At 49.1% G+C, this 24,365-nt stretch overlaps 8 protein-coding genes across 8 annotated transcripts; 3 read left to right on the top strand and 5 right to left on the bottom strand.

Annotated features, from left to right (window-relative positions):
* Positions 1-162: 162 nt before the first annotated feature.
* On the bottom strand, positions 163-1,385 carry ANOM_010206 (NAD(P)H-dependent flavin oxidoreductase; the record flags this gene model as incomplete). Its single annotated transcript, XM_015555462.1, has 5 exons — positions 163-338; positions 430-543; positions 597-1,157; positions 1,208-1,290; positions 1,343-1,385. The coding sequence occupies 5 exons, from the start codon at positions 1,383-1,385 to the stop codon at positions 195-197; spliced, it is 945 nt and encodes a 314-aa protein (XP_015402223.1). The 3' UTR covers positions 163-194.
* Positions 1,386-2,098: 713 nt separating this feature from the next.
* ANOM_010205 (cysteine--tRNA ligase) lies at positions 2,099-4,591 on the bottom strand (the record flags this gene model as incomplete). The annotated part of the gene is made up of 5 exons (XM_015555461.1): positions 2,099-2,858; positions 2,915-3,179; positions 3,250-3,359; positions 3,452-4,215; positions 4,292-4,591. Coding segments are annotated over 3 exons (1,107 nt in total), but the record flags the coding sequence as incomplete, so codon positions are not given.
* Positions 4,592-5,011: 420 nt separating this feature from the next.
* trm61 (tRNA 1-methyladenosine methyltransferase subunit GCD14) lies at positions 5,012-6,481 on the top strand (the record flags this gene model as incomplete). The annotated part of the gene is made up of 1 exon (XM_015555460.1): positions 5,012-6,481. The coding sequence occupies one exon, from the start codon at positions 5,012-5,014 to the stop codon at positions 6,479-6,481; it is 1,470 nt and encodes a 489-aa protein (XP_015402221.1).
* A 334-nt stretch (positions 6,482-6,815) lies between these two features.
* ANOM_010203 (UBA/TS-N domain protein) lies at positions 6,816-9,619 on the bottom strand (the record flags this gene model as incomplete). Its single annotated transcript, XM_015555459.1, has 2 exons — positions 6,816-6,967; positions 7,016-9,619. The coding sequence occupies 2 exons, from the start codon at positions 9,617-9,619 to the stop codon at positions 6,866-6,868; spliced, it is 2,706 nt and encodes a 901-aa protein (XP_015402220.1). The 3' UTR covers positions 6,816-6,865.
* Positions 9,620-15,007: 5,388 nt separating this feature from the next.
* Positions 15,008-17,270, top strand: ANOM_010202 (URC4/urg3 family protein; the record flags this gene model as incomplete). The annotated part of the gene is made up of 4 exons (XM_015555458.1): positions 15,008-15,352; positions 15,446-15,935; positions 15,997-16,589; positions 16,644-17,270. 4 exons carry the CDS (start codon positions 15,008-15,010, stop codon positions 16,725-16,727), a joined length of 1,512 nt encoding a protein of 503 aa, XP_015402219.1. The 3' UTR covers positions 16,728-17,270.
* A 373-nt stretch (positions 17,271-17,643) lies between these two features.
* On the bottom strand, positions 17,644-18,660 carry ANOM_010201 (Rag GTPase GTR1; the record flags this gene model as incomplete). The annotated part of the gene is made up of 1 exon (XM_015555457.1): positions 17,644-18,660. One exon carries the CDS (start codon positions 18,658-18,660, stop codon positions 17,644-17,646), a length of 1,017 nt encoding a protein of 338 aa, XP_015402217.1.
* A 545-nt stretch (positions 18,661-19,205) lies between these two features.
* ANOM_010200 (transaldolase) lies at positions 19,206-20,618 on the bottom strand (the record flags this gene model as incomplete). Its single annotated transcript, XM_015555456.1, has 6 exons — positions 19,206-19,375; positions 19,435-19,765; positions 19,835-20,066; positions 20,133-20,241; positions 20,302-20,474; positions 20,546-20,618. The coding sequence occupies 6 exons, from the start codon at positions 20,616-20,618 to the stop codon at positions 19,313-19,315; spliced, it is 981 nt and encodes a 326-aa protein (XP_015402218.1). The 3' UTR covers positions 19,206-19,312.
* A 1,068-nt stretch (positions 20,619-21,686) lies between these two features.
* On the top strand, positions 21,687-22,821 carry ANOM_010199 (succinate dehydrogenase cytochrome b560 subunit; the record flags this gene model as incomplete). Its single annotated transcript, XM_015555455.1, has 3 exons — positions 21,687-21,814; positions 21,871-21,961; positions 22,130-22,821. Coding segments are annotated over 3 exons (591 nt in total), but the record flags the coding sequence as incomplete, so codon positions are not given.
* Between the last annotated feature and the right edge of the window lie 1,544 nt (positions 22,822-24,365).

The following is a 24,365-nucleotide window of genomic DNA, read 5'->3' as shown; positions in this document are numbered from 1 at the left end:
TTTCTTTTTGGGAGGGTGGCTATTTGCTTGTTTCAGGGGCTGCAAGGGATGGGCTGTACTATTTGTCATGCACTGACTATACATGTCATCATTGCATTGCCGTAGCATCGCTAGTTCTATGCCTTACATACAAAATCTCTGTGCCCAGTAACCACGTATCGAAGAAAACCTGTATGAACAAAATAAACAGCCACTTAGAGCTTGCTCTGCGGCGTTGCCGTGTACAACGACTGGTTCCGCTGCATCGACTCCAGGGCCTCCTTCTCAATACGCTGGAGCAGCTGTGCACAGGTGGGAATATCATGGATCAAACCAATGACTTGGCCGGCAGTCCAGACCTAAAATGGAACGGTTAGCAAGGATTCGACACGTTTCCCCGGAAATACCGAAGGGAGAGTGAAAGACGAAGCAAAAAGAGGATACACATACTCCGAAATCGACGTCACCGTTCAAGAAGACCTCCCTACCCCTCTTGCCACTGACGAACGGGGCAACGTCGCTGAACTCTCCAGACTTGCTCTCCTTCTCCACCTTCAGGGCCTCCTTCGAGACCTTATTGGCGAACAGCGAGTTGTGTTCTTCCACCGTCTCAGCACCAGGGCGGTGTCTGTCTCCTCGGCCTTCACGATGGCCTCCTTCACGTTGTGGTGGATGGGGGCCTCGATCGTGCACATGAACCGCGTGCCCATGTTGATTCCCTCGGCGCCGAGCGACAGGGCCGCGGCCAGGCCGTATCCATCCGCAAATCCGCCCGATGCGATGAAGGGCACGCCCAGATCCTGACGGGCACGGTTGAGGAGGATGAAGTTGGTAATGTCATGTTCGCCGACGTGGCCAGCGCACTCGAAACCGTCGATGGACAGGAAGTCAACGCCCAGCTTGACGGCGGATTTGGCGTGACGGATGGTCGTGCACTTGTGCAGGATAGTGGTGTTGGCCTTCTTCAGTTGATTGATCACCGGACCGGGGTTGTTTCCGGCCGTCTCGACAATCTTGACACCCTCATCGATGATAACCTGGGCGTACGCAGCGTAGTCTGGGGGCACGAGAGCAGGGAGGAGAGTCAGGTTGACACCGAAGGGCTTCTTGGTCATGGAACGACATTTCCGGATCTCTTTGCGGAGGTCTTCGGGGGTTGGTTGGGTAAGGGCAGTGAGCTAGATAGTCAGCGATACTGTTTCCATTTGCTTTCACATGTGATACGTACGATTCCCAGGCCTCCAGCGTTGCTGACGGCGGCTGCAAGTTCAGCGTATCCAACCCATTGCATACCACCCTGGACGACAGGAACTGCGAGCGGTTAGTTAGGCACCAATGTATCTGGGGGTGAAATCTTTGGTACCTGTGATGCCCAGCTTTCTTGTTAGTGCAGTATTGAAGCCCATTTTGTTCTTGTTCTAACTGTATGTGACCGAGTTTGAGCGTATGTACTTCTAAACAGCGACCGACTCGACGGTAGCTCCAATGATTGATATGTACAGAGAATATATAATCTATCGGTGAAGGGTATCACGAACAACAGGCTATTAAAGGAGTGGTCTTCAGATCAGCAAAGGAATGCGACTTCTTTGTACCCGCGGATTTATCTGCCGTGGGGGAAGAGTTGCCGAGGTTCGTGGCCGACCGACGGTCGGGTCGGCGAGATTAGTATTCAGGACGGCCCCTGGGGAAGAACAAGAATGCGGGGGAATGCTGCAAGTTGATAGCTGGGGAAATAATCCTTAATGACCGATGACATGGCGGTATGCTTTGCATAACATGGGATGATCCTTACCATTCGTCCCCATTGCATGTCCAATGTTGTTGCGAATATCATCCCCGCATGTGATACGCGGTGACTTTATGAATGACTCGTGTAGCACATGATTTCCTTAGCCACAGTCCCATGACCAGAGCCACAGAAGGAATGTGTGAGCAAGTGCTCGTGTCTACTACTAGTAGGTATGTACCAATACCATATCTATAGCCTCAAGTGGATACAGTGTAACCCCGAAAATATGTATATAGATTCCTTATGGCTGGAGGAATAAGAACGCCATCAATGCATATAGGTATAAGTGAATGCCACCACAAATCAGCAAAAATATCCTAAACCCTTTTATTTTGCTCCCATTTGGCTAGCCAGCCACTGCTCGTGCAGCTTCTTCTGTCTCTCCCAGTCTTTCCGAAGCTTCTTAGCCCGGCTCTTAGCGATCTCCTCGCCAGCCGCATCGCGAGTGGGGAGACCCTCGTCATCCCACGCACTATACTCGTTTGTCCGGAACATCTCCAGGTGGCTGAGCTTGCCCTTCTGCAACCTCTCCAAAGCCTCCTTTTCCTTCTTCTCCTTTTCGAGCTGCTTTTGCTGCGCCCGCTTGGCCTTCTCTTCCCGAGCTTGGATCAACTCGCGAGTCACCGGGCGAACAAGTGCGGGCAAGTTGTCTCGGTCTTCAAGATACACACCGACTTCGAACAAATCGATATCGCGAACACGATCGCAGAGTGCCAAAACCTCCTTGCTAATGTTACTCGATTCCTCAAGTGACGACAGTTTGTTGCGGAAATTGCTCAAGACATCAGCATATGGTTTCGTGGACTCTGTAACTTCTTCCTCAGGAAGAGATTCACGCTCGACGATCTCAGCAATGGTCTTGGCGTTGATTCCTTCCTTCGCCCGTGCGGCTTGTCGCAGAGTGTCACGCATGGAGGACAGTGGGTGAAGGAAAGGCTTGGCCCCTTCCGGGACGTCAATGCCAGACCATCCAATCTCTTGGCTGTCGGCAGCAGCATTGCCGTTAAGGCCGAAAATATTGACCATGGAGGTTATCCACCGGGCCACAGACTCAACATCCTTGGGGTTCACAGTCGATTTGTCGGTGCTGTTGTATTTCGTGATAAGCTCGGAGATGGCATACATGCTCCCGGGGTGTTGAACGAGTCGCACAGGTGCTCATAGACAGCCTTTTGGGCATCTGCCAAAGCAATGGCGAGAGTATCATCCGCGCCGGAACCTTGCAGGGCAGCGGGGTCTTTAACCTTGATGAAGAAATTGTTCACCTTCTCCTCCCACGAACCACCTGCGCTGACAAGGTCATCGGTGATTTCAACGCCATCCTTCCAGCCGCCCAGTAGGAACACGATTCTCAAGCTCCGTGGGGTCCACTCCTTCCTTTCTAAAGCCTCACGATGGTAGTGAAATTCTTAAGAGATTTAGACATCTTAGATCCTTGGATAGACAGGTGTCCCATGTGGAAGAAATAGTTAACCCACTGGTCGTCGTGTGAGTGGCTATGGCTGTCTGCCCAGTAAGCCTCGCTTTGCGCAAGTTCGTTGTCATGGTGAGGGAACGCAAGGTCGACACCACCCGAATGGATGTCCATCTGCTTGCCCAATCGTGCGGAAGCCATGGCAGAGCATTCAATATGCCATCCGGGTCTTCCCCGACCCCAGGAGCTTGCCCAGCTGGGCTCACCAGCTCGAAGCCTTCCAAAGGGCGAAATCAGACGCAGATCGTTTATCTGTTGCTTTCTTTGTCAACGAGCCTTCTCCTTCAGCCAACAGCTTGCTATCCGAACGGTTCCAGGGTTCCAGCCGGGCGTACGGGTGGCCAGCAGCCTCGAAAGCGTTAATATCAAAGTAGACAGAGCCATCGTCCGTAACATAGCCAAAGTTATTCTGCACGATTTTCTCCACGAAATCAGCAATCTCTGCACCATACTCAGTGACTCGAGTAATTTCGGTGGGATCAAGGACGTTCAGATCCCGCATATCCTTCATGAACCGCTCTTCATATCTCTTAGTCAACTTGGTGAATATGCCATGGTCGTCTGCATTGATCGAGGCTCCTTTCAATGTGTCTAGGTACGGTAAAAGGAGATCTTGAGCTTCCGTGTAGAACTTCTCCGCGAAGCCCGTAGGCTGCTCGCCCGAGCGTTCCGCCTCCGCAATCACCTTTGCTGCCGATGCAACGGTCTTGATGTGCATTTTGACCTTCGCTTCATCGTCACCGGCCTTCTCATTGCCCGGCAAGGGCCCTCCATTTAGCACAGTGGCGTAGGTCTTTTCTACTTCACCCTTATATTGAGACGCAGGCAGATCTGGGCTCAGCAATGTCAGGTTCTTCTTGAGGTATGCGGTGTATGCTTTCTTAGCAATGTCCAACACGTCGGCACCGATTGTAGGGTGCTCAGAGGTGAACTCCGTGAACAAGTGTTGCTGTCGGGCTCTAAGGATAATCTGTGACTCATTAGCGCCGTATTCCACCGAGTCGCATAAGCAGCCCAACGCGCAAAGGGCACAGTTCATAGCGTACCTTGTCATCCACGTCCGTGATATTCATGACAAAATTCACATCGAACTTGAAGTAGTCACGCATGATACGCCGAATGATATCGGTGCTAACATAGTTTCTAGCGTGGCCCAAATGGGCGTCGTCGTAGACAGTCGGTCCGCACGCATACCAAGAAACTTTCTTTCCTTCCTTATCGATGGGAATAAAAGGGTTCTTCGAGCGCGTCAACGAGTTCCAAACTTTCAGAGGAGGTAGGCTCTTTTCGGCCTCAGGGTGGAGGGGTGGCTGTTGCCATTGCGGTTGTTGGCGCGCGGTGGCCATAGATCTGGATCTGGAGAGAAGGACCGCGGGGTAAAAGAGCGACAATCGTTGTTTGGACCGGTTGGTGAGGAAATGGGAGACCAGGCGAGGAAGTCGGTGAGAGGTGAGGGGCATCAGGAACGGAGCTACAAAAGAGGGACAAATAATCCAAACTACGGGAGGGGTCACTACCTGGAGGCCAACCTGACAACCAACCTGAGTCAAGTATTCAATGGATGCGCCAGAGGGTTGTCAGCCAATGATAAGCTGGATTTTCAATGCGGTGGGAGCATCGCCCTAATCCCCTAGCCCTGAGCCCTAACCGTTGTCCCAGTCAGGTCTAGATCGGTGACTGCCCCAGAATGATAGAAGCTTTTGAGCTCGTCCGAGATTTTGCGATTGCGAAAGGATATTGAAAGCGCTACACCACACGCAGTCGCAATGCCTTCCCCCTTCCTAACTCCCGGCGCTCAGTCGCAACTCGACAGTCTTGCTCTTCTTCAACTGCGCAGAGATCAGACGATCCCGACGATTCTCCAACTCCATGACGAAAAGAACGCAGGGTATAAGGAAGGAAAAGTCACCAACACCCGCTTCGGCTCATTTCCGCATAGCACGCTTTGCGATCAACCATGGGGTTCACAGATCATCGCATCCAAGGTAGACACGGGATCACGGGGCCGCACGCAGCCCAAGAAGTTGAAGCGGAAAGCGGACGAGCTGGATTCGTCCACCCAGGCCGAAGATAAGCCTTCTCCGCAGACCCCAGTAGCAGCCTCCAGCGGTTTCCTCCACCTCCTTTACCCTACGCCGGAACTGTGGACCGCGTCGCTTCCGCATCGTACTCAAGTCGTTTACACACCGGATTACAGCTACATCCTCCATCGGTTACGCGCGCGCCCCGGAAGCACCGTAATTGAAGCTGGAGCTGGAAGTGGCTCTTTCACCCATGCGTCTGTGCGGGCAGTGTTCAATGGATACCCTTCAGATGATCAACCGATGAAAAAGAGAAGACTTGGCAAGGTTTGCAGCTTTGAATTCCACGCGCAGCGGGCAGAGAAGGTTCGCGTGGAGGTGAACGAGCATGGCCTCGACGGGCTTGTGGAGGTAACACACCGTGATGTTTATGAGGATGGCTTCCTCCTCGGGGACCCAAAGACGGGCAAATCGCCAAAGGCAAATGCGATCTTCCTTGATTTACCTGCTCCTTGGCTAGCTCTTAAGCATCTCGTTCGCAACCCACCCGAGGGCACGGAATCACCGCTTGATCCTACATCACCGGTCTATATATGTACATTCTCTCCCTGTCTTGAACAGGTACAGCGCACTATCAGCACACTCCGCCAATTGGGATGGTTGGGAATCTCAATGGTGGAAGTCAACAACCGCAGAATCGAGGTCAAGCGAGAACGGGTTGGATTAGACTACGAAAATATTCGCGGAACAGTCGTCTTCCCAAAATCTGTCGACGAAGCGGTTGAGAGAACGCGCTCTCTTGAGGAACGCGCCCAGTTGTTCCGTGCAACTCAGAATCAAAGTGACGGCGACAGTACCCCTGCCCCTAAAGCTGAAAACGAGACAAAGGGCGGCGATTCTACTAGCAAAACCGAGACTGATACGCCCGCTCGCCAGCAAGCATCTGAGGTCCCAGTATATAAACAAGGTCGTGTGATGACCCGGTCAGAATTAGACCTCAAAAATCATACATCCTACCTCGTCTTTGCCGTTTTGCCTCGGGAATGGACGGAGGAGGATGAAAAGCACTGCCGTGAGAAGTGGCCGTCAAACCGGGTACAGGAACCGCAGGGACCACAAAAGAGTAAGAAGCAACTGAAAAGGGAATCAAAGGAGCAACGCGACCTGCAAAAGAAGGAGCAAAGGCAACCAGAGACCGAGTCTCAAAAGGAATAGAAGGTATCAGACCCATCTTAGTGAAACCATACTTTTGGGTGTTGTATTGTGTTCTGTTTTCTTGAGTAAATAGCGTTACTTCGCTGATATTCCATGACAGTGGGTTAGAGGTAGACTTGCAGTCATATTCGATAAGTCAACAAAGATTACTAATGACGACGGGGGGTCTCCTAAGAAATATATACACAGATGGCCCTGGTCAGGAAGAGAGAAACAAAAGCCTTGGTTTCATGAAGATGTATATGTACAATATGGATTTATGAACAACCCAGCGCAGTTCGATTTCATGGCATAAAAAAGTAGAAATCCAGACAATGGTGGGTATTGCGTTAAAAAGTAGAGCATTGTTCTAGTCAGCTAGAACAGTAACTACGAGGTTGATTCTTATAGATTATTCTCCGTCTTGAATTTATCCCATGCTTCATTAAGCGTGCCAAACACTGCACCAGCGATCATTCGCTGCTCCGTCGTGGCGTTGGTAGAAATCTGTATCATCAGCTGCTGTGATATGGCATTCTTGAGAATCAGACGTACCTTGTCTGGATGCACCTTTGCAATCCCCTTCATATACTGCACCTTGACCTTGTTCGGCATAATCAGTTCTGACATGTTGATCTTTTTCCATCCAGCCTCCGGCCACAGAACAGTGTCCAAGCTTCCCAAAAGCGCTCGTAGATTGTCCTGTTTGCCGTTCTTCCAGGCAGCTAGTCGAGCATCCACACTTTCTGTAAGAGCGAATTTCTCTTCGTCGGCACGCTCAGCGGCTTTGTTGGCTTCTCGCAACCGACTAACAGCGGCGGAATTCGCAGATGAAGAACTGTCACCTTGCAGTTCATCCAATGCAGATTTCTTAGGTGCAGGAGCCGGTGGCCGCCTAGCAGGGGCTGAAGGTTTCGAAACAGGCTTGCCAATGCCGGCAGCTTTCTCACATCTGTTGCGGCCTTGGATACTGGTGCTACCACCGTGGCCGTTCTCAACCGCCTGCTTCCACGCCTGAGCAGCATCTGCCCATCGCTCTAATTGCTCTAGGGCCTCGGCCTTGCGTATCAAGGCTTTGCCGAAAAAGTCCTTCATCGGTTTACTGGATTCACCGTTTCCGATTTCGATGCTCTCGGCCTCTCCTTTCGAAGGGCCAATCACATCTAGGATAGTGTCTGCATCGCCAATTGCCACCTTAGGCTCACCAACTTTCAGTGCCGTCATGGCGCGGTTGCTCCGGATGATGATAGCAAGCGGATACTTTTCCGGTAACATCGACAGAGCTGCGGAGAAGGCCTCGTGGGCAGCTGCATAATCACCTCTCTTATAAGCTTCAGCCGCCTTTGTCCGATGACGATGCGTGGATGCAAGAGCTTCCGGAGACACCTGAGGAATGACTCGGGGCGGAGCTTTTGGCCGTGCGGGCAGAGGTTTGGATGTAACAGCTGGCCGCTTGGGCTGAGCCGGCGAGGGTGGTGGTCTGGGACGTTCAGCAGGCTGTGGAGCCGGAGAATCAAATAAGTCAACGTTCTGAGCAGGGGCTGGAGATTGTGCGGTTGGCCGTTTTCTTCTCGCTGGGCTAACATATGCTTGTGCTGACTGCTCTTCTACTGCAGATTTAGTCAACCGGGCTCTGGGATCCTTCATCTGGCTTAGTTGTTGTTGTCGCATAAAGGCAGGCTGCTGCATATTTCTGTCACCAACTGGAGAAGGCTGGCTTCGATGGTTATTGCTAAGGGCGCGAGGTGGAGGTCCATCGTTGGACCTTGTCGGCTTGCGTGAGGCACGGGGGTCTACACCGGATTCAAGGAGAAGAGCTTCGTCAGTGAAGCTAGCGGGCTGCTTCTGAGACTGATCAGGAGTGCGCCGGTGCTCCCTAGGTAAGGGCTCCTCGCGGGCAGACGGATCTCTCAACCACCGGGGCTGGTTCGGATCTTGATCAGTGTTCAAGTCATTAACGACTTGTTGAACTTTTTTGCTACCAGTCTTCCACAGCGAGTTTGCTGTTTTCAACAGGTTATTGCCGAAGGCAGCGGCAATCTGCGACGGATCCTTGTCTGCTGTCGAAGGCGACCGATTATCCTCGCGGCGTCTTGAAGAATGGCTTCGCTCCTGTTGCATCCACGATGGCATATCGCGATCCGACCTCTCAGCCCGATCACTGCTCCGGCTCTCATGGCTTGGATAGCGTTCTTGAGCCGTCGGTCTGTTCCTAGACTTTTGTCGAGCTTCTTCGTGTGCCTGCGTGAGAAGCAATGAGACCGCAGCTTGAATGTCAGTTCCAGATGACGTCATGCGTAGAGCTTGACTAGCTTTATCTGCAGGGAATCCCATATCAACAAGCTCCGCAATTGCTCGGTCAGTTCCATTCGACGGCTTAGGGGATGGGGTAGGGTCTGCGCGCTCTGGAGTAGGAGGTTTCGCTGGTGGTTCCGGTCGGCGGACTTCAGAAACGGGCTTAGCCAGCAAGCCCAGGAAATCATCATCGTCAGCCTGTGCAGGTTGCGGCGGCGGAGGATTTGATCTAGGTTTCAACTGGTTAAGACCGAAAGGATCATCATCATCATCCATAAACGACATTCCAGAGGCCTGTGGCACCGGAGAGGATCCATTGGGGGTGGCCTGTGATGGCCTGACGTCTATCCGTGGCGACGGGCTTGGACTAGGTACGGGGAAGTGAGTCGATGCATCAACAGGCGCCGAAGCGTCAAAAGCGGCAAGGAGATCATCTTCATCAGCAGACTGCGCTTTTTGCTGAGTAGAGCTCATGCCAATTGCAGTAGATTTGTTGCCACCCTTCTCAAGGTTATCCCAGAATTGAACATTTTGCGCCCCATACTGTGTTTCGAACCGAGATCGGTTCTCTGCCTCTTTCTTGGCTCTCTCTTCTTGTAGCCTCTTCTGCTGTTCGATAAGGGACAGGTTCTTATTTGGGTTAGACGAATTGAAAGACACTAGATTTGCAAAGCTGTCCTTGTCTGGTGTCGCAGATTTGGTGGGCGGGTTTGAAGCCCCGGAGGAGGCAGAAAGAGGAGTAGATCGGCCAGAGGTGTCATTGCGCCTGACATTCGGAAACAAGACGCCGGAGCTCATAGGTGGGGGTTTACGAGGGTCATTGGATGAAGTGGAATTCCAGTTCAGACCGCTCAGATCGTCCATGGTGTGGTCAATTTAGTACGAATAGGGAGGTGTCTGGGAGGACTGGATTAGGATAGAGGTCGTGGGAGTTAAGTGGTTCCATGGTCTAGCCTCACCGTCAACGATCGAGTGAGCTGATCCTGTTCGCGTGGTAGAACGTCTGGTGTATAGAGGCCCGGATATATTCACAAAGCAAGCATTAATCAAGAACTGGCCACTTGGCACACTGCATTACAGTAAATGTTCTGAGACTGTGTTAACTTCCCCTGGAGATCGAGGGCCGCGGCCGTCATTGTGGCTGAGCAGCTAGTGGGGTGTGGCTGATGAAATTCCAACATGACTAAGTGGCACCTGTTGCCAACTGCAGTAACTTCTGGACCCGTCCATTGGTGCTACTTTGTTCAACATCCTTTTAGCAAACGAACAAACTAGCTGTAGTTACATTGATATCTTTCGCCACCCAGAATACATCTAGGTACGCGAAGGCGCAGCATAGGGAGGGGCTATGAGTGGAGCATATAGGAGTACCAGAGACAAAGATAGCCCTTTGTTACGCCCGACTTGCGTCGAAGGATCTCCTCCTGACTACTCCTACTCTGTAATGTAGAGATAGCAGCTGGGGGGCCATTCGCTTTGCCTTAGCTCACTTTTAGTTGCTTCCTACAGGCTCAGGCACTCCAGTTAATTCATTGTTGCGAGAGTTGCGAGGGAGGTACGGAGTAGATGCAGAAGCATACTAATCCGTTAACACACTGCAAATGCGAAGGTCGTGCGGTTCTCCATCAGGACACAGTAGGGTGCTGGAGTATTTTGAGCTTTCACGAGGAAAGTTACGTAACACTGTAATGTTTAACGCCATTAGGGCGGCAAATTAACTGACAATGTCTTAAGAATCATGCGAGTAACTGTGCTGAAGGGCTTTATTAATTTAAGCTATATGTGAGATGTACATAGCAAGCCACTCTAACAAACATAATTATTGAGTATGTTCAAAGCAGTAGATAAACGCTGAGTGTTGGTGCTGCTTTTTTCATTTGTATCCTGTGTAACTCACATTGCTGACATAAGTTCATTGTGCTAGAATCTCAAAGGTTAGGATGTCATTTACCTCCTCGTCTTTGAGTGTGCTCGCCCCTAACAAAATATGATGGTGGAATTGTAAGATTGGGGATTATCTCTAACTGACAAAGCAGAACGATATGGCCACAAACCATCAATAATCTATCATTATAGTATATACTACTTGCATGGTATTTAACTGGATTATATGCCAAAACTGCTTTCTGGCTTTCAGGATCATCCATATTACAACCATTAGGACTCGAGAAACAACCTGTATGTCATCTCCTCTTAGCGGAGCTCAACACCATTAGCGTGCATACTAGATGATGAGGGCCTCATCAACTTGAAGGAGTTCCTTTGGTGGCTAATAGTCTAGAAGTATTCAATACAAGATTATTATCGCTCTTTATGAAGTTCTCGAAGAGCTCGTGCGCAAATCGATTAAATAGACACAGTATATACATCACGTCAACACTGTACATTGACACGCATGGTACGTGACTCCGCATCACGAGTCGTAGGGCAAGACGAAGTCGTCGAACCTTATCCGAAGTTGCTTTCATCTCGTGTTAGCCCATTTCTTCATTAGAGCGCCAGAAAAAGGCATAACGACACTTGTAATTCCTTGCCCAATATAAAGAAACATGTGTGAGGATAGCATAATAATCTTCTTATAATTGTCCAGTCTACCATTGTTTTTGGTTCGGGATCAGTCCCTGAAGACACTCAACAAACTGCACGGTGGTGATGTAGACATGGAGAACTCCAAGGCTTAAGGATGAGAGGGGAACCAGCGATATCAACAAGGTCAAGCAAAGGTAATGAACCATACACGCTATACTGTGAATATGCTTGGTATCTGATACGGACCCTACAAGCTATGAGGATGGCTCAGCCCCGGCCAATAGAAAGATTATACTGTGTAAATTAGACCCGTGGACGGTTGGGATGTGTAACAGATAGATTAATAGCCCGCCTTAGGGTCTCTCTGTCATGGCTGTCATTAAGACAGACCCGACCAATCAACGCCAGCAGATCATGTGCATGTCATGTGACTAATAACGGCTGGCCCAGGATTACCAGATAATTTGCCAGCTGGCTCAACGATCCAATACAGCCTGGAAGGATCACGGAGCCCGGCTTGCTACGGTTCCTCCGCACTCAATCTGTGACTTGTATCGAGAAGCTACTAGAAAGGGTTGCGTCCGGGAAATATTCTCCGAGATTTCTTCGATATTTATCTTTTGGGTTCTTGGTTTCCCTGGAACCCTGTCAATATTAACACCTACCGACTTCCCCAATTGGCAAGCAGGTTAAGTTTTCTGAGATCATACATATACTCTATCTGCACCTGTCAAGATTCATCCATAGAGTTGATGCATCCAAAATCCTTTGATGCATGACCATTCGAACTTAGCAGTTCGCATATTGCTTTTTACAGGGAGGGACACTTTTCGCCCCCCCCCTCCTTCCTTCGAGTAGACGATCACGCCACTAGTACCCGGTATAGAATATACTACTACTGCATGTAAGAATGGCAGGTACTGGGATATGTATATCAGTAGTAGGGTAGTATCTGGGACTATCTAGATCAAACTAAGGACACCTTCCGGCGTCCCCGCTAAGATGTCCAACGCTGGCGGCGGAGTTTCGGGGGAACTGAGCCGCGGGCGCGGAAAGAAAGTTCCAGGACAGAGTTTAAAACTCAAGGTTGGAAACTCCCGACGTATCCCTGGGCTGCAAAGGAAAGTTAAGCCGTGAAACCGGCAGTACGGCCGGGGACCAATGTCATCGCATTGGCGTTGAGCTGGCTGACGTCTAAATGAATTGCTAGCTAACCCTAAGTGAGGGGTAGGATAATGGTATTATGGTATACCTAAGTACTCACCTAGGGTCCAGAGCTCCATGAGCAGATGTAACAGACATCTTGTGATAAAAGGGTGGCGACACTGTCTGAGTCATTGACCAGCACTGGAGTCAATCCCCACATATGCTTGTTCGGGAGGTTGCTGTAGTATGGAGTAAAATTTCTGACAAGGCAACAAGTTCTAGTATCTATGAGAACTTGGGAGCAATCATACAATACTCGCTTACGGTGGGGCTACTGCACGGTACAGTATTTTCCTTGGGGCGTGGTAGGTGCTTCCTATGAGCACCCAAGTTGCCCCCAAAGTTCCTAGATTATATCTAACTTTTTAAAATTTTTGTTAGTTAGCTAGGGCATCCATGAAGAAAAGGTGACTAAGAGTACGTTGTAACTATGGAGTGTAGGGTTTTGTGCCAAGGTCTCAAACAAGAAGGTTCCAAATCAATACCTGGTCACACATGGGAATCGGTAGTACAGTACCAGAGACATTTCGATTGTGGTCGATCCAGACATCGGTACTTGATGAAGTTCTTTTGAAGTGGCGGATTTGTCCTCATTGTCTGATCATAAGAGCTTTGTTAGGTTTATTCATTGTCATGTGAAAAGACGAGTGCCGTGACCCAGAAGTATAGTGGATATGTTATCCTGTATGTACCTTACTATCAACACCCTGTGGAAGATGAGTGGATTCCAGGCTACTGCTTTAAATACAATATCGGGCATACCATAGAGATAGTATCATTACCATATCTATCTGAAAAGCAGGGGCCAATAGAGAGAGTACGTGTGTTCGGGAAGTTCCTTGTGCCTTGCAGAAGATAACCTATCGTAAAATGGACAGGGGCCAAATGAGGGGAATGGTTCTTTTGGCTCGAGAACCAGTCCGAGATTAGGTGATTGTGGACGGTATTAGCTGATCCACAGCCGTTTGGGAATCGAAGAGGGGGTAGGATCATTGCTCTCCTCCGGACAAATATGTGGTTTTTAATGTACGGAGTAAATGACGGTGCGGACATGGCCCAGCGAGGAATCTAGATCCGCATGCCTGGGAATGGCGAAGGACCCGAAATGGCTCTGTGCGCGAGTTTGGTACACTGTCCGTGCTCCCATCTAAGTATGAGGGGCTCTCCTTTTTTTTCCCACAATCTCCTCACTTTTTCTTAGTATTTCTAAAATTTTCTTAAACATTTCTTTGGGACATCGATCTCGGCCCCGGGAGGGGGACTCCATATTAATAATAGCATTCCATCAATAACTTAACTAATAGTAATAGTAATAATAAGACCCAGAAAAATATAAACGACAGCCAATCATTGGCACCCAATGCAGGGTAATCAATGGATTCGATGTATTGTGGGATGGTAATTTTTGTTTTCTTACCATACTACTACATGCATCACTCACTGCTTAAGATATTATCCATATAGGTCTATTGCACCGACCAGGCTCCGTTTCAGCATAGTACTTACATATATCTCATGCATACCTCATCCTACTGGTGAGAAAGGTCTTACGCATGAGCAATCAGGCTAAATTCCATACTCAGGACTGACAGGAGCTCTTACTGGATTCAGTATGCCGTGAACAGCGAACCGACAGAACACGGTACAGGCAGGATATTAGTCAATTTAGGTAAATAGTAATAAGAACTTCGGCCCTGTGGCCTGCGGGGCAAAAGGGAAATTTTCTTGACGATGATTGTTTTCTGCCCCTAAACTTCCTCACTAAATCACCAACTAATTAATTAGATTAAAGACCGACCATGGTAACAAGTACAATAGTCTTATACATATCAACGCTAAATCGGCCGTGCTAGTGCGACCATCTGCCAGACTGGAAGCGCTCTCCAAAGCTCCCCACCTTCCGACTCCGAGGCTCGACTAGACTGAAAGTTATACATAGTACGCCCTGGACAACCTCCTTTTCGTTCCAATAATGTCCTGGAAATTTGGGTCCCTATTACTCGAACCTTTCCTAACCCATCTCGCCTGCCGACCCGCCCCGTATTTTATTCTTGTGCTTGTTCTTTAGTCCTATTTGGCCTTTTTTATACCCGTGAGAAAATTACTCCAAATTCAAAAAACAAAAAAGGGAGAAAAAAAAAAAAAAAAAAAAAAAAAAAATCCCAGCAACCTAAAAAAAAATTCATTAGCAAAAACTAAACGAGCTCAACACCAGTCCAAATCGGCAGTTCTTCTCTTCTTTCCAACCTTCCCGAAGCCGTCGCAGATCATTATTCCTCTGTTTATGCGTTTTCCCCTTCTGGGTGACCTTCTTTGTCCGGTTCTCTCCCGGCTCCCAGTAGTCGTGAATCACCTACTGGTGTAACTCCTGTTCGCTTCCCCTCTCAACCTCTCTCACACCACCCTTGCTCAGTGTCACCCAAAGGCCATTCTTCCTTCTCCCTCCTCGCCACTTTCTGGACCCTCCCTGCGTCCTCTCCGCCCCCGCCCCCTTTCACACGAAATCCCCGTTTCATCATGGGTCTTTTCAAGCGCAAGGACTCCAAAAACTCGATCCATACCGAGAGGGATGAACAAGAATCCTTTGTGTCGGCTAACAGCGCTCGTACATCCAATGCCTCATTGAAATCTCCTGGTTTCAAGGGAAGTGGCAGTGGCTTGCCCGCTTCCATCCCGGAAATTTCGATTGCCAAACCGCCCGACCCAGCCTTGGACCCTGCAGCTTACCTGCGAAGCATACATGCTGTTCGAGAGCGTTCTAGATTCGTCTTTGGGAAGGCGAAAAGAAACAAGCTTAACCATTTCGATGTTGATATGAGCAAGTTCGAAGCCACCGCGTCCTACATTGTGTCCATCATCAAGGTGAGCAAAACCAACTATACATAACCGCCCTCCCCTCCTCTGGCCATAATGTGATGTTCTCGATTTGACTAACTGTCTGAATTGCACGTGAAGAGAGATTATGCTCCAGACTATGATTCGATTCCTCCCCATGGTCGCTGGCAGCACTTCGATGTTGGTGGCCGACCCCGCATCAATCAGCTGCTACAGTCCTGGCCTAGCACGATCGATGCGCAAGAACGAACTCGGCGATTAATCGACCTCTTCGTAGTTTCCGTCCTCTTGGACGCTGGTGCTGGAACTAGATGGTCTTACAAATCGAAGGAATCTGGCAAGTTCTTCTCGCGGAGCGAGGGGCTGGCTGTTGCTACACTTGAGATGTTCAAGAGCGGACTTTTCAGTAGTGACCCTACCGAGCCATGCCAGGTGGATGGCGCCGGCTTGAAAAAGATTACGGTAGAACTGCTGGCGAAGGGCATGCAACACTCGGAGAGCAACCCATTGGCAGGTATCGAAGGTCGTGCGGGACTCTTGATTCGACTCTCCGAGGCATTGAATAATCAGGATTTCTTCGGGGTGGATGCTAGGCCAGGGAACATGCTAGGTAAGTGACCAACTGGCTGGCATACTTGATTGGATGGCCTGCTAACGAAGGTCTCCTTCAGACTATCTTCTCTCACACCCCTCGACACAAGCTTCATCGGTCCCTATCATTCCTATTACAACGCTATGGTCCGTCCTTATGGACGGGTTGACGCCAATCTGGCCGCCTTCCAGAACACAAATCGATGGGCTGTCAATCGGAGATGCTTGGCCATGCTCTGACTTACCCCCATCCCCTCCCGCGCAACCTTGGGAGACTATTGTCCCATTCCACAAACTCACGCAGTGGTTGTGCTATTCCATCATGGTTCCGATGTCGAAACTGATGAAGATTCATTTTGCCGGCAGCGAGCTCCTAACCGGTCTTCCCGAGTATCGCAATGGCGGCCTGTTGATCGATATGGGTTTGTTGACTCTCAAGGAGGCTGATTGTCAACGGGGCATTGCTGCATTCAAAGAGAATGCGCAGATCAAGGGTCAACCAAATATGGAAGTTGTTCCTCTTTTCTCTACCGACGATGATGTAGTCGTGGAATGGCGCGCCGTCACAGTTGGGTTTTTGGACGAGCTGCTCGTGGCGGTAAACTCTCAGCTAGGGTTGGTTGGAGAGGACCAGTTAACCCTTGCACAAATGCTCGAAGCTGGATCATGGAAGGTAAGTCTTAGTCGTTTTCTCCAACCCTATTGCACTTTGCTGATGGATTCTTAGGGCGGCCGGGAGATTGCCGAGGTATCGAGGCCAAACACTAAGGAACCACCGATTATGATACGCTCCGATGGTACTGTTTTCTAATGTTTAGCATACCCTGTCGATTCGTGATACCTGACTCCGCCAGCTATACCTGTTTATGGGTGGCGGAAGTCCTTACGACCTTTTAATGACCATATGCTTATGCCTTCCGTTCTTTCCACTTCACTCCATCGACATATTTGCGAAAGGAGCTATATCTTCTGCTGTAGAGCTACTATTTGGGATGGTGATACATTCTTGTACATTTCTTTTTTGGGGGGGGGGGGATGTCTCTAAAAGCATTGACGACCTCGGGACTGGCGACAGATTTACGTACTGCCTGTGAGCTGTGATCTGACGCCACCCGTTATCTAATATTACGCGCTCCCTGATATTCAAGGAAGCGATACGGCCTTTTAGTCTGTGTGGCCTTGTTCTAACATGTCAATCCAAGCATAATTGACTTTCTAGATCTTAAAGGTGGAATCGCCTCGAAGGCGATATTTTTGGGGATAGTAGCGTAGTCAGTCTACAGACAATAGTGTAGTATAATGAAATTCATTATAGCCCGGAGCTAGAGGCTCATGCTAGCCATGGATACTCTAACCTTATCTGAAAGCCTTACGCCTCAACACTAATGTCAACTGCGCTAGTTTTCCAGTACACTGGTACGGTGAAAAGGTAAAATAAGCATCTGGACGCCCTGGCTCCTTTCCGAAAGAGGAAGGAAGGGGCATGTACCTAAGGTAACCGTGGACCAAGGACCTATTAAACAGACTCCTATCTCAATTTCGGCCTTTACCTAGCAGTAGTAAAGGTAATAGGAATAATATGACATGTTCATGCTTGGGTATCTAACACAATAAAGAGCTTGACGATATTCTGACAATTTTTGCCTTCCTTTCCCCCGCCCTGTCGCTTTTCTTTGCTTTTCTTTCTTTACTTTTTTTGGTTTTCATTTGGTTGGGTGATACTACAGTTAACCATTTGCATGAGAATTGTTGGCTAATTCACCGTCCGGGGATTCTGGCGCAGGAAGCGGGAATCCATCCCCGTGACCCATCGCTGCTGCTTTTGAGAATCCCTCCCTGGCTAACATTGTATTCAGTACAGCGCAGTTATACGCTGCTTCACCCGGCGGGACGACAAGGAAGATATATGTGTTATCGGTGAACCGACCCAAAAAGACATTGAACTGGGGCGTCTTGGTATGCATGACGACGAATCCGGCTGAAGCGGGCGTGGTATGGGTATTCCGGGCCGCGCAATGCTTGAACGCTTTCATTATATTGGAGAGTCGCTCGTGGCGATCATAGATCGGGTTGAGGTCGCCTATTTCCGAGGCGACGGAGGTGACGGTTAGAAAAGTCGAGCGCTCGAAGAGGATAACTTCCTCGGCATCGATACGCTTGGCGAAGGCGTGTAGGAAGCGCTCGATGACGCTGAGATTGGGAATGAGACGGTGGACGATGCCGGCCCAGGCCTTGTAGAGCGATTGGTCCCAAATGCTGCTGCCGAAGGTGTCGATGGAGAAATTGTCCGAGCGGCTGCGGATAAGGGCGGAGCGTTCTTCATAGATACGTTGGCGGTGCTCAGCTTGGATGAGATCAAGCTTGTGGACGAGACAGAAGACGTAAGCGTTCGGGCTGTACTCTTTCAAGGCGCCAATGATCGCGTGGTATGTGTCGAGGTCTCGTTCTACCTCACGGGACTCGATGTCAAAGACGTAGATCAAGACCGCGACGTCCGAGAAGATGTTCCCCCGTTGCGAGGCGAGATATGTCTCCATGAAGGCGTCTTGACCTCCGCAGTCCCACAGGTTCAGGGTCAGGTTCCCCATAAACTTGACATGGCTGTGTTCCACGTCAATTGTGGCGCCTAGCCGGCGGACATCTTTGGCAACGTAGTTGCTGAAAATAATTGATCTCATGGAGGATTTTCCCGAGCCACTCTTCCCCATTAACAGCACCTTTCTCTTCTTCTTTCGGACGTCCATGGTTGCTGGTTGTTGGGGTCGTTCCGGAGGTTGACTGTACCCCGCAGAGTGCGGGTAGTGGTTCTTTTAGTTCAATGGGGGAAACGGGGGCGTGGTGGCTTGGTTTCGGGCATCGGTTGTGTTCTTTGTTGGATCAATTGCTGGCGTTTGAGCTAAGGCGGTGTTATATGCACTTTGCTCTAGTGCTGGATGAGCACTTGACCAGCCCCAGCCTCATCGTTGCATGATGAGGGGAAACGATGATCCGGGATGTCACGTGTAGATCACGGGCCTTCGAGTGAGGTAATCAGTGAATACATCATTCACTGCTCTACCATCGGTTGGATAAAACTGTTGTTTTGTTATGGGTCTGCTTCGAGTGTGAAAAAATAGGCAATAGAAACTACTGTGTATTACGACTTAGAGGAATGTTTGGGGAATTGGGCGTAAAACTATATATTGTTTCACCAGTGGTTCTAGATATCGTTGGCTCTAATCCACCCACCAACATTTTAAACATTTGATGTAATCATCAAGTTTGCAAAGATTGTAGAGATAATATATAGTAAGGAGTGGCTGCAAGTCATGATAAAGTGTTCATTAACTAGTTCTCGTCTACTCATCGTTATACTGACCGTTCATTCGGCTAGCCGAGCCATCCCCATAGTACACCTCATACCACAGACTTCATAAGTTGAACGAGCTTGTCTTGCATATCACAGAATATATTCACAGCCTGTATATGCCAGTTAGTTAATATAAATGGTTTGAAAACCGATAGTCCAATCCACGTACCTGAGTAAGCTTTTCCTCACTTGCCCCATGGAGGTCTCTAGTGAAAGCAAGACGATATGCCGATTCATCATTGACGAACGACACAGATGACAAAGGAAGTGCCACAGAAGCTTCACTGTCGAATAGAGACTGGATCTGAGGCGCAGAACCTGGCTGCGAAAGCTGCTGCAAGAGATTCGGTGCGATAGTGATATGATCTACACCGGCCATCGCAAATATCTCATCCGTCGAGGTTAAACTGGCCGGCAGAACCTGTGTTTTAGCATTGATCGATTTGTAGTACTTCTGGATGGCGACACAGAGAGGTAGCAGCTTGTTCGGATCCGTGAAGCTGAGTGAAAATATCAGTGGTAAATTCCTGTACTATGTTTCTGAAAGGCTTCCCGGGCCTGCAACTCACCCTGGTTCAAAGTGGACCTTGAGTTGATTGACATAGGGTGCAATATATGTGCAGCCAACTTCCGCAGCGAGCACCGCCTGCGTTAGGGTAAAGAGAGTGGTAGCCAGCGTGCGTACTCCAGCTTGTTCAAGGGTCCGACAAGCTACCATACCCTCCCATGTACTTGGAATTTTGATGCAGATGCGCGACTGCTCGAAACCTGGCTGTAAATACTGGAAAAGCTGAATGATTCCTGGGAGAAGGCGAGCGCCAACCTATTAGAGAAGACATGTCGTTGCAAAATTAGATAATATCTTACTGAGAGCGTTGACAGTGGTCTTCTCGACCGAGTAAGAATAGTAAGGGTTTGTCTGGATATGGACATGGCCACTGATATGAGGGGCAATTCTCAAGGCCAGTTTCACCATCTATACCCTTCGTTAGCCCTACTGGAGTATTGACACTAGTTTTATCATATGATAGAATACCGCTATCTCTACAGCTAGCTCCTCCAAGGAAAGGCCCGGAAACCGAGATAGGAGATTCCTTGCCTCTCCAACAGAGGAGATGATCAATGCCTTATGCTCGGGTTTGGAAAGTTCTCCGTAAGCGATGGCTTGGTTGGAAGTACAGTCTTGAAATGGACCTAGAGTTCTGGCAACTAAAGGACTATCAATACAAAGTTCGATACGTGCCACTCAGGAAACTTTACATAGTACATGGAGCAAGTACCTTCTTCATCCATGGTATCACAGTCAACAATAGTTCTCGTACGAAGGGCATCCAAGCCTGTTTGAGTAGCCATATTGATAGTTCGATCTATACTGACGATAATTGGCAGAAAGACAATACAGGTGATGGGTAGAGGGCTTGATGGACCGTATAAGATGATTATGATGAGAGAGGAGATGGAAATGGCATGAGTGGATGATACACCCAGTCAAGTGAACAATGAAAGCTTGATAACCCCAATTCCCCTCATTCTTCACCTCCACATCCTCTCTGCTAATTAGCCTAATACGTCACTCGGGTAGCAGTAAATCAGCCGTCAATCGGCCCGATTTCGAATAACTTCTCCCCGATCATTATTTAGCGAGTTGTGGAGCCCAGTCCTCTACCTAGCTTCAAGAGACGGGGAACCCTCTTTGCGCATCAAAGCCACCGAGGTGCACCCCATTGCCGGTGTTGACAGGTAAAGCTGTCTGACTGCTTTGTCTATAGCTAGCAGACAATGTAGTATTAAGACCGGAAGTGTATTCGCAGTCTCGCACTGGCCACTACAGATTTTCAGCGATCGCTGCCTTCAGTATACTCTGCACGCACATGCAAATTCACGCAGGTCTGACATGGCAAACTTCGCAGAGAAAAATGTCTAGTAGTGGTGTTCTGGCAATTTACTTGGATTACTTGCCCGTCCTACGCGCTTGCTTTGTCGTGACCTGCTCATTGATATACTTAAGATGATATGTAACCCTGATATGAAACCCGTCCATCTCATGGAAAGAGAAGAATGGGCGATTAACGACGGGACAGAACTCCTTCTCAGGATCTTGTAAACCTCGGCGGTCGCGACAGAATGCCGAAACCAGTGAGGCTTGCTTAGCACGTCAACATCATCCCATGCAATTGTGGTAGACAACGTGGGCTGAGACCCTTGGGAGAAGAAAAGAAGAAAGGAAGAAAGAGAGAAAAAAACACACACATGAGAGAAAACCCGGAATCGGTAAGCGGAGGTGGAATGGAAGAAGAATCTTCCGGGTAGTAATCCAGCCCTTCTGATTCGCTGATTCTTCGAAACAGCCGTGAGTCCCGTGACTGGAACCTAAGCCCGAGGTTGTCCGTCCCGTGATTCCGAAGCGTTACGAGAGTCGGGAGTTCGAGGCGTCTTTCTTCCTGGACGACGACGGCTACTTGTCTGGATTATCAGCTCTGCACCGTTGAACGGATCCCTAAAACACATCATGATTTCTCAGAAGGTTGCTCAGCAATCGCTGCGGCGGCGTATGTGCCCCTTTGGATACTTTATGTTCAAATTGAGCACCACTAATTTGTTGCAGTTGCCGTCCAGCAGCCCTATGCCATGCGCTGGTCTTTGATGAACTCCGCAACCCCCGCTGCTGTCGCTATGGGACGTTTTATGCAGACCAGGTGAGTAGTATATTTTCTTGGTTTACCTCTGCCACTTTTGCGACAGTATCTGCTTTAGAGGGTTCGCATGGATCGCTACGTCATGGGAATCCAATTTTACCAGGCGTTCGAATAACAAGGCATATGTACGGCCATCAATGGTATATAGATGCTAATTTAGACAACCAGGCAAGCTGCTACTACCTCGAACACCTCTGACCCCACCAAAATCCTTGCGCAACAGCGTCTGAACCGTCCCGTTTCCCCTCACCTTTCCATCTACCGCCCCCAGATCACTTGGATCGGCAGTAGTTTCCACCGTATTACCGGATTCGCCCTTTCTGGCTCTCTGTATCTTTACGCGACTGCATACCTTGCCTCGCCCTTGCTCGGCTGGCATCTGGAGTCGGCCTCCGTGGCCGCTGCTTTCGCTGCCCTTCCCATTGTTGCCAAGGTCCTTCTCAAGGGTGTTATGGCTCTTCCATTCACCTACCACTGCTTTAACGGAGTGCGTCACTTGGTCTGGGATCTTGGTAGGGGAATTACCAACCAGCAGGTCATCAAGTCTGGTTGGACTGTTGTGGGCCTGAGCGTGCTCAGCGCCCTTGCTCTCGCCTTCCTGTGATTTTCTTGTGTCATACCTATTAAGCTGATCTTGTTTCACTAAAACTGTTTTCTATGCATTATATCTTATCCCGGTCAATTCAAACTGATTTTTGAATTTCATGATTATTCCTTTTCAGACATCCATGGTTCTGGGCTTGGGGACGTAGATCACCTAAAGATCGCAGGCACGAAAGGGTGAACAACAAACAGAGACTGAATATTTTAGGAGAGCCAGCGTTGTATTTTCAATGCCGTGTCCCAGTTTTCCATGTTGAAGGATTTCTAATGTTCTATCGCAGCGCATCTAACATGGATGTAGATAAGACTTGTGTGTGAATTATAAGTTTGGCATATGTCTAAGCTTGTTTTCCTTCTAATTTATGGTTATCGGTTCCGCTTTTCAGACAGCGTTGTACACTGTTCAATGCAAGGCTCTTTCCATATCACGAGATATGTCCCGCTACTTCCTTGCTTGTCCGCCGGAACATATACATTCTTTCTCATGAAACACCATCTGGCATTATCATTGTACAGGTGCTTTCTAAAACTCTTTGGTACTCTACACCACAATCGTCAGCGTTTCGAACATTAGGGTTGTTATTAGATCTGCAATGGACGGCCTTATGCGTGCTGTCTTCTAAGACACGACCAGTCCCGCCCATGAAAGAAGCATTTCAGAGACTCACCCACTGCGTCAATTCATGTTAAGAATGATATTATTGCCCGAGAAACAAGGCTCCGAATCATGCAGGGCTCGGTGGCGGGTTAGGTGGATAAGGTGGTGGTGAAGGTGGATCTTGGACAGAGAAATCGCTCAGTGTGATATCGATAATACTCTTGAGACACTGTTCCGACTGCTTATATCTCAAAAAAAAGTTGAAGCTACTGTCGGTGTCCTGGCATGCCATGTTAAATGAGGTAGCCGACATTATCAGCACAAGTTGTTTATCAACTAGCTCGAGATGCTCAAGAGATATAAGAAGATAAAGAAGCCCGCTGTCGTCTGAGAAGCCAAAGTGTCTTCGTTCCTTTCAAAAGAGTTCTAGTAAAGTAAGTATTCGAATGCTTCGACGTCCGTTTTCTAAACCGTAAAACGATTTCTCCCAATACCCCGCTACCACTCACCGTTTAATAGCCCCAGCTCATCAGGCCAATTTCCGACTGGCGGCTTCTTCTGAGAAATTGTACACCGCCATCCTGCCTTAAAACGTCCGATCAACGGGAAATGGCCGCGTGGATCTGACACTTCCGTCACTCTAACAACGGTCTTCGCAAATGAATTCAGATCTAGAAGGATACTTAGTCGGCTGCTCCTGCAAGGGCCCGGCGGAAGACTAATGTATAATACATTAGACGGTGTACAGAACACCGATGGCCTCCGGCCTTTGCCGCGGGTTGGTTCTTGGTAACGGCAAACTAGGCCAAACAGATTCAGCGGCATTGAATTGTCTGGAAACAGACCGTTTCTTCGGCTGCCTTGACTACCCCAAGCTGCATGTTCAGTCTTGGTTGGTGATGCCTGGAGAAATATGCGGGATAGCTCTCCGGCATACTTCAACAGATGAGCTGGTAAATGCATGTTGTCGCTGGTCAACCCTAGGATGATCTACTTTAACAGAGCAGCCAACGGGAGGTGCTGGCTATGAATCTTGATAGATGAAGATCCAAAGAGGCAAAACCATCCTTTTCTGATTATATTGGTAACCTCAATAAGGGCTATGGATACCAATCACGACTCCGATTTCTTCGATGAGCTCGGGTGCGTTTGACAGCACACGTATACAGCATCATCGGATTTTCAGCTAACCTTTCAGAAAAA

This window comes from Aspergillus nomiae (assembly GCF_001204775.2).
Source record: "Aspergillus nomiae NRRL 13137 chromosome Unknown contig00467, whole genome shotgun sequence".
Taxonomy (NCBI): Eukaryota; Fungi; Ascomycota; class Eurotiomycetes; order Eurotiales; family Aspergillaceae; genus Aspergillus; species Aspergillus nomiae.
The sequence above is the reverse complement of the archived record's forward strand: the minus strand, read 5'-3'. Positions and strand labels throughout refer to the sequence as shown.